At 48.8% G+C, this 9219-nt stretch overlaps 1 protein-coding gene across 1 annotated transcript; it reads right to left on the bottom strand.

The window, feature by feature from the left end:
- Window positions 1–964: 964 nt before the first annotated feature.
- On the bottom strand, window positions 965–6910 carry ACTC1 (actin alpha cardiac muscle 1). Its single transcript, XM_008517322.2, has 7 exons — window positions 6405–6910; window positions 5676–5826; window positions 4200–4524; window positions 3377–3538; window positions 3056–3247; window positions 1835–2016; window positions 965–1295 (listed from the first exon to the last, which is right to left on the bottom strand). Exons 2-7 carry the CDS (start codon window positions 5802–5804, stop codon window positions 1152–1154), a joined length of 1134 nt encoding a protein of 377 aa, XP_008515544.1. The 5' UTR covers window positions 5805–5826; window positions 6405–6910; the 3' UTR covers window positions 965–1151.
- Window positions 6911–9219: the final 2309 nt, after the last annotated feature.

The raw sequence follows: 9219 nt of genomic DNA, 5'->3' as shown, positions 1-9219 counted from the left end.
GTGCCTTGTATACCGGCTGCTGCCCCACATCCTTCTGCTGAGAGTTCCTCCCTGCTCTCCTCACCTCTCTAATTCTTAATTATTCTTCAAGACCCAGACCCGTGTCCGTCTCCTTGAAGCCTCCCAGACCACGCACACTGGGGTTTGTGTGTAGTGTATGTGAGCCCCTCAAAGACACAGCATGACTTATTCTTTGGGATGCTGCCCACAGCTCTGCCCCCACCACACTTTGCAGGAGGTCCAGCATGGAGTAAAAGGAATATTGTAGCTTTCTGTTCCCCTTGACCCCTCAGGACTTCAGAGCCTTTACCTCACTCAGCCCACGATCCCAAGATTTCAAAGAAGTGAAAAGATTAAAGACCTCTGTCCCACAAGTTAGGCGGGTAGGTGGAAGTATCTGGCAACTGTTTCCTCTCATTTGTGTTGAACGCACACAGTGGTCTTGATCTGTGTAGGGGGCATTTGGAATAGGACATGGCTGTGCTTAACTGTCAGCTGGCTTCAGTGTTTCACCATTAACATGCAGAGCCCTGAGGAAGACAACTGAACAGTCCAAGAAGTGAGAATTGAAGCTAATTTATTGAAAATAATCCTTGACTTTCTCACTACCAATATATATGTGGTTTCCACAAAGCTACAAAAACAACTGGAACATACGCTAAAACAATTTTCAGTGTCATCCATAGCAACGAATCTTAAAGAACTGTGTTAACCGAGGCTGTTTCTTGCTTATGTGGAGCTAAACCTAATCTACTTTTCAGATGTGAAATATACTCATGATTCTGTCCCAAAGCATAAAATCAAAATTTAGTATTGTAACTCCCAGCTAAACGTCACACTAATTCATCTGGTGAACTTCGTGGTGCGGTAACATGGTGTCCAAGCTACCAATACACGAGTTCGCAGACTGAAGGAAGCCATCACTGGCCCCACCCCATGCCTACCCCAAAAAGAAATGAAAGGCTTTTGTTGGTTGCAAGTCCTGGTCTGGTTTATTTATAAAGCAATAAATATTAGAAGCACAAAGAAATTGCACGTGTGTAAACAAACTGTACAATGATGGATGAGAGATGAGGGAGGGTGGTTCAGAAGACTCCAAGAAGCATGATACTGTCATCCTGAATGTAAGGTGGACTGAGAGACAAGGCACCTTAGAAGCATTTGCGGTGGACGATGGACGGGCCTGCCTCATCGTACTCCTGCTTGCTGATCCACATCTGCTGGAAGGTGGACAGCGAGGCCAGGATGGAGCCCCCGATCCAGACAGAGTACTTGCGCTCAGGGGGAGCAATAATCTGCAAGAAGAAAACAAAAACTTCCAGTGAACGCTGACATTCCAAGCAGCAGGGCAAGCGACAAGATGTTGGGGAGAGTCACAGAAAAAAAATATTAGATTTTAATTCACTGTAATGTGAGCTACATCATGCCACAAATTAATATGGCTGAGTCAAGTTTTACGAACTTTCCTCTATTTCATCATTTTCATTATCAGAGACTCTAGAATTTCCCCAATTCTCTGAACTGGAGTATAATGTGGCAACAAGCTAAATGCATGGTGGATGTTAGCTCAAAAGATGGGGACTTTTAAAATGTGCTCAAAGATTGAGGGGTTTTGTTCCTTTAAAGGTTTATTTTTATCCACTGCTTGAAAATGTTTTTAAAGTCTCCTATCTTGGGAAAAGTGATAGAAAAATCAGAAAAAGTGCTAGAAAAGCTAAAAGGTAAAGTTTATAGGAGACAGGGAGCAAAGCGTGAGGAGAAAGAAGACAGGCATGCAGGTCTGCCTGGAATACCAAGACCTGCCATGGTTCCCCCCAGCCACAGAAGCTCTTACCTTAATCTTCATGGTGCTGGGAGCCAGGGCAGTGATTTCCTTCTGCATGCGATCAGCGATACCAGGGTACATGGTAGTACCTCCAGATAAGACATTGTTGGCATACAGGTCCTTGCGGATATCAATGTCACACTTCATGATGCTATTATAAGTCGTTTCATGGATGCCAGCAGATTCCATACCTAGGAACGAGTTAAAAAAAAAAATCACAGGGGCTGGTCCCTTGGCCGAGTGGTTAAGTTCGCGCACTCCGCTGCAGGCGGCCCAGTGTTTCGTTGGTTCGAATCCTGGGCACGGACATGGCACTGCTCATCAAGCCATGCTGAGGCAGTGTTCCACATGCCACAACTGGAAGGACCCACAACGAAGAATATACAACTATGTACCGGGGAGCTTTGGGGAGAAAAAGGAAAAAAATAAAATCTTAAAACAAAAAAAAAATCACAGTGCACTCAGGCCAGGGGGCCACGGTAGAGAGAAGAGAACAGGACTCCTCTGTGTTGGTAAACTGTCACCATTTGTCTCTGAAACATATGTTCCTCTATAAGATACACTGCAGGGCATTTGTGGAACAGGTGTCTCTAAAAGTGCTGACAGTTAATCCACAACAGACTGCCAAGAAATGAGCAACTGTGTTTAGCACCTGTTTGCAGTGAACACTTGCTATATCCGTCAGATGTATGGAGATGTATTGGAAAACGATAAGACACACACTTAAGTCAAATTAATGCAATTTTTATTTATGGACTAAAATAAGATCCTGACAACCTTCCTCCTGGAAATCATTCCTTAGGAAGGATGTTTGGTGACATGTAAGTGTCCGGTTATTAGTATGAGAGGGATTGTTGTTGCATTCAACAACGAGTAACTTAAAAGGAAAGTCCAGCTACTTGGTGCTAGAACTTAGTGGAATAAGTCAGCACTCTTGGGTAATCGTCCCTTTCCTGCAGATATGGATTATTCGGTTACTACTCTGTCTCATCTCTTATTTTGAGATGAAGTCAATGTGTCATCCATTATCATATTACTGCAACAGAACAGTGATGACCGTCCCTTTAATGAGCCATCAAGACCTGAGGGTGAGCTGTGTGGGACTCCAAGCTATGACTTCTTTTAACTCAAGAGCCCCTTAATCCTTCTTGATTTTAATAGACTTTACTCTGGGAGACCCCTAGATTTCCAGGGACAAGCTGTGCCTCCATACCAGACCCTACAACTCACCAATGAAGGAGGGCTGGAAGAGTGTCTCAGGGCAGCGGAAGCGCTCGTTGCCAATAGTGATGACTTGGCCATCAGGCAGTTCATAACTCTTCTCCAGGGAGGAGGAAGAAGCAGCCGTGGCCATCTCATTCTCAAAATCCAGGGCAACATAGCACAGCTTCTCTTTAATGTCGCGGACAATTTCACGTTCAGCTGCAGATATAAAGGGTATCACAGTCAAGCTCTGAAGAATGTAGTCAGCTGTGGGGAGGGAGGTGGATTCGCTGGCAGAAGAAAAAAGCAGACACTCTGTGGCACATGAGACACACATTACACACTCACCAGTGGTGACAAAGGAGTAGCCACGCTCAGTGAGGATCTTCATGAGGTAGTCAGTGAGATCCCGACCAGCTAGATCCAGACGCATGATGGCATGGGGCAAAGCATAGCCCTCATAGATGGGGACATTGTGAGTTACACCATCCCCAGAGTCCAGAACAATGCCTGTCAGAGGAAATAGACAAGAACAAGGTAAATCCCTGAGGATACCGCCGCTTCAGCCAGGTCGAAGCCTATATGGAATCTCGGCTAAGAGAAACTAGCACTGGGCGAGGGTCCAAATAAAATTAGATTCCTTACACACAAAGAATAAAAATGAGCATAGTGGAGCCACAACAGTTCATCCTTTAAAATATTGTAGTAGAAAAATTTCCCCGGGACACTTTCAAATGACCATGCTCTTATCAGCCATTAGCACATTATGTAAGCATCCACGTGTGTTTTTCTGTCCTCCCATCTAACTTACACATGCTTCTCTTTTTTCTTTTTGACTCATACCCTGGTGGGAATATGGGCTTTCTTCGGGGATTTTTGCCCAGGGGCTGTGACGGTATGAACACATACCAGTGCCTGCTGTAATCCAGGCTGATACATTGTGCAGAGCCTCAATATGTGGCATCACATACTTTGGCTAAAAGAACATCCAGCTCTCACAAATAAGTGTTCCCTGAAACTAGCCTCAGGGTACTATTGTTAGCTCTCTTAGCACAGACACCTTCCTGGGGAGTGGGATCATTCCTTTTTCATTTGGGGAAATTGATTCACAGCAAGGTCAATCACTGGAGAATGAGATTCATCAGTGACTGTCCCCACAGCCCAAACATACCTGTGGTACGGCCAGAAGCATACAGGGACAGCACTGCCTGGATGGCCACATACATGGCGGGGACATTGAAGGTCTCAAACATGATCTGGGTCATCTTCTCTCGGTTGGCCTTGGGGTTCAGGGGGGCCTCAGTGAGTAGAGTGGGGTGCTCCTCAGGGGCCACACGGAGCTCATTGTAAAAGGTATGGTGCCAGATCTTCTCCATGTCGTCCCAGTTGGTGATGATGCCGTGCTCAATGGGGTACTTGAGAGTCAGGATACCTCGCTTGCTCTGTGCCTCATCACCTACGTAGGAATCCTTCTGACCCATACCCACCATGACTCCCTATAAAAAGAAAAAGATGGGAAAATCAAGCTCCTACCATGCCCAGAAATATAATTGATGCCTTATAAATTTACACCTAACTGCCCGTCTTATAAATACCAGAAATAAGAAACAATAGGATTTTACCCCAATTTAGAAATATCATTTAAAATCAATCTAGTACCTTCTTCCCTTCCCTCCCCCAAGAGGTATAATTCTATTGTTTAGATTATAACTAGGGGGAGGGGAATGAAGCTATTTCATGGAAGAAGTAGAACCTCATCTCATTTTAAAAATAGCATAATGACTTCATGAAATTATTAAGCTCATCACCCATGTCAACCGGGATTATAAATGACTACATTGTGGAATGACTGAATTAATGACACACTGTATTTCTCCTAAGAAAAGATTTTGACATTCATCAAGTGAACATAAAAAGATGGGCTGGTATGCCATTATCACCCTGCCCGTGAAATCCAGCCGGCTCGAGCTGTCCTGGAGTACCCATCAATCACCAACACTGAGGACCACAGCTCTTCTCCCTGGCAGCCTGGCTGGCCAGGCAGGTGGCAAAGCCCGAGAGCGTGGCATTTCTGTCAATAAACAAGGTGGCATGTCACTCTCAACATGTCACTTACTACCTCTGTCACGCCTGGCTTCTAAAAATGCAACAGCCAGGAGGCAGATGGATTACATCTTTTGGGAGCCTTGTAAACTGGCTGTGAATAAGAAGGAAGAGTGTGGGCTGGTCCTAGTTGGTTGAGAGAAGTTCTAAGTTTTGAACAGGGCTGAAAAGGGACGTCAAGGAAAAAAGTGAAGTGTCTAAGAGGTGGAGGAGGACACAGAAGACTAACAAGGCAGGTCAAGAGCGGAGGACAGAAGCTGTTGCCTTTTCACACAGGGAGTTGGACCCTTGGAGAGCTGTGTCTCTGAAGTGGCCCCGGGGAAAGTATACATTTCTGGTATGTTGGAGGGTGGTGTATTGCTTGCCTTGGCTTGGATTTGAAGCTAATCCATCTTTTCCTTATTTGACATAAAGAGTTAAGGAAACAAGAGGGTCAGGTGAGACATTCCTAGGTTGCTGGGCTGAGGAGAGGGCAGGAAGGGGTGTGGAGTGGGGCTGGGGACTGCTCCAGGAGAGAGCAGGCCCTAGGGGCAAGAAAGTTTACCTGGTGGCGTGGGCGGCCCACGATGGACGGGAAGACAGCGCGGGGCGCATCATCGCCCGCGAAGCCGGCCTTCACCAGCCCAGAGCCGTTGTCACATACCAGGGCAGTGGTCTCCTCGTCGTCGCACATCTTGGCACAGCTTTGGCGGGGTCTGCAGGTTGAGGAGAGTAGGGCAGCCTGCGCTCAGTGCCTGCGGGGCTGGCCTTCTTGCGCCCCAAAAGGAGGGGACCAAGCAGAGAGGGTTTTGGGGGTGGGGCGCCTGCCATCTCCCTTCCCCTCGGGGCAGAAAAAGAAAGGCAGGAAGAAGCTGCAGAGATCCGGGGTAAGGGGGTGCGTAGAGAAGGGGAGAGAACCACTCAGGCTTCCTGGCCAGGAGGCTCACCCTGTGCCCCAGATGCAAGGAGGGACCGTCCGCCCTTAGCAGGTCCTCCCCAACCCTTTACATTTTCGCCTTTTCACCAACTGGGAACCCACTTCGGCCCCATCCACACGCCCATGCCAGTGCCCCAGGTGGAGGGAAAAGCACGCCAAGGAGGGACCCATACACCCCGTGGGGGGCCGCAAGGCTCCCCTTCCGCTCGCCCCTCTTCTGTTTCGACCCGGGACAAAGAATTTAGAACCAAATCGAAAAGTTTGTTCTTTAAAAAAAAAAAGTGACGGGGCGGCAGGAGCGCAGGCCCCGGCGATGGCTGCGCGGGAGGGAGGGCGTAGGGCTTGGCGCTGACTCACCGTCGGCGGGGCGGGCTCGGCTCGGCTCGGGCGGCGGGCGCTGGGTGCCGGGCGCACGGCGCGCCGCTTTATAGTGCGCTGATGGACGGGGTCAGTTGGAGCGGCCGGGGGCAGGGGTGGGGGGCCCGGTCGGCCACCTTGCCTTATTTGGTCGCCTTCGCACCACTGAGGAGCGCCGAGGCCATTCATGGAGCCAAGGGCAGGGGATAGGATCAGCCAGGGGGCCCCCAGACCATGTAAGGAAGGGGAGGGGGCAACCAGGGGGATGGCCAAATAGGGAACTAGGGAGGGGCAGGCGGGGAAGGGTAGGGGGCAGGGGAAGACTAAGTGACGCCAGCCCACCCGCTCCCCCTTCCTGGGTGGGGGTGCGCCCTGGGTATGCTGTGGGCTCTCCTCCGCAGCCCCGCCAGCCTAAGAGACAATAAGCCACATATGAGCGGGAAGGCTTGGCACCCTGCCCTCTGCTGAGGGGTCCCGACAGCTGGGCCAGCGGGCAGCTGGGGAGCAACAGCAGCTTCTCATCTTCCAGGCCTGGGAGCTGGAGGAGCAGAGCCCTGGCAGTCCTCCTGGGCCTAAAGGGCACCACAGCAGCACATTTGGGTGGCCAGGAAAGGGGCACCTGGCACACAGCACCCTTCTGGCCTAGTCCCCACCAGCCTGGATGATTTTACTCAGGGAGCTGAGCTGTGCTCCTTTAGGGTAGAAAGCTGAGAGTAACCAAGGCCACCTTGGTCCCCAGCCCATGCGTGGCACAGGGTCTGGCCAGGGAAGAGGCTAAGGAGGGCTGCTGTGAAAGCCTGGCCAAATCTTGCTGGAGAAGGGGCAAGTTTACCCCAGGGGGCTATCAGGAAGCGCTCCTCCATGTTGTGCCCAGTTTGCCCAAACTCAGACTCTGTCTGGTCTTTAGTCCCCAAAAGGATCCCCTGCTGCCAAACCGAATGAAGGCACAAATGCCAAAAGTAGCTTATCCACTTGCTGGTGGAGGGATGGACATCTGTAAACTGGGAGCGAAGGCCTTCCAGGTGGAGACAAGACTAAAAGAGCAAATGTTTCTTGTCAAGAAGATAGCAGCCTCTTTAACCATATGAACACATCCCGTGGATGAGCAGTATGGGCACAACTAGGAATGAGTGAGGAAAGCAGGAGCTCAGGCCCCGCCCTAGAACTACTGAATCGGAATGGGCACTTGAGCAAGATGCCCAGTTGCTTCGTATGCATGTTCAAGTGTGAGAAGCATTGGTTTAAGTGATATCAGCTCCTTCATGGAAACAGATTTTGAAGGATCTTGGGACTTTGGAGGAGGGAACAGAAAGATGGCACGAAATCGCGGAGGGGAGAAAGGAACAGAGAGACATAAGAAGGGCACAGGTCACTAGTTTGCCCTGGGGTGCCCTGCATCCTCTGTTCTTGACCGGCGCTTTGGGTTTTAGTGCTTGTGTTTTTCTTCCCATTCACACCAGTTAAAAATAGAACACTGGGCACAGGCATCCATTGCTAGAGTGGTCTTGGGTTGATATGCTGAGGAGGCCTGCTGATTAGATACTGGTCCGGACTGGGGAATGCTGAGCCCTCCCCCTTGAACTCCCCAACCATGTTTGGGTTGGTCTGGAGAAGGAACTGTGGGGGCAGCAGGGTGATGGGGCCACTGAGGGCCCTGGCTGGGATCATCTCTCACCACACAGCAGGCGTTTTACAGTGAAGATGCCTATTGAAGGGATGCAAAGAGCAGAGTTGCCTCCACTCAGGCAGAGGCAGAAGAACCAAGGCAAAGGAGAAACGGGACTGGTGTTACAGCCAGACAGCTCTGGGTTCAAATCCTGCCTCTATCACTTACTGTCCATTTGATCTTGGGCAAATCACTTAACTTTCCTGAGCCCCAAGTTGCCCCTCTGAAGAAGGACACAGTAACTCTTTTCTGGGGGTGGGGGGTGGGGGGTGGGGAGGAGTTATCAATTATTGTAATAATTTGAGACAAGTGATATCAGCCACATACAAGATAGAAAGCACATTGTAACTATTATGATTCAGTAATAATGATACTTTTGGAGGCAGCCATAGCTCTCTCTTTTGAAGAATTGGGTCAATTTCATTCATTTATTGATTCAGCAAATATTTATGGGACGACAACTGTGCTAGTCACAGATGTAGTGATAAACAAAATAGAGCAGGACGCATCCTCCAGGGCAGTTATAGAAAAGTCAGAGATACTTATGGTACATGCTGGGAAGGAAAGGGAGGGAATCACTGGCGTAGTCACAAGAAGAGGGATCCAAAAGATGATTCAGAGAAAGCGTCCTCGAGGAAGGTTTATTTCATTGTTTTTAAAGTAGAGTAGGGCTGAAATTCATGAACAGTTGTGTGGAAGAAAGACGGTTTCTACTGGGGAGCGGCTGATAGCAGATTCCCATGTTGGCTGCCATAAATGCAAAGGGAACTCCTAGAAAGTCTAGCTTATCACTGACACCATGTTATTGACCTGAATCCTTTGCAAATACTTCCAAGGCTCAGGAGACCCCTTCCAGCCCACCCGCCTCGGGATCAGTCTGCCCTGGTGGGGGTGGGTGGGTCAGGGGAGCACTGAGACCAGTTTCATGAAACAATCTTCACCCTTAAAAGGTTTTTAAAACAATTTCATTTTTTTCCACTTAGAGCAAATGTGTTTTCATGGGCTTTATGTTTATGGTAAGAAGGAACACTTTTTTCACTTAAAGATCTATGACGGTTTGCTATTTGTTCATTGTAACATTGCTCAGTTTCTACATGTTAAAACTCCAAACCTTATTTTTTATATAGTTTTTATCTATTTATTTTACAT

This window comes from Equus przewalskii, chromosome 1, assembly GCF_037783145.1.
Source record: "Equus przewalskii isolate Varuska chromosome 1, EquPr2, whole genome shotgun sequence".
In the NCBI taxonomy this organism is placed as follows: Eukaryota; Metazoa; Chordata; class Mammalia; order Perissodactyla; family Equidae; genus Equus; species Equus przewalskii.
This window is presented reverse-complemented; position numbering and strand designations above follow the sequence as displayed.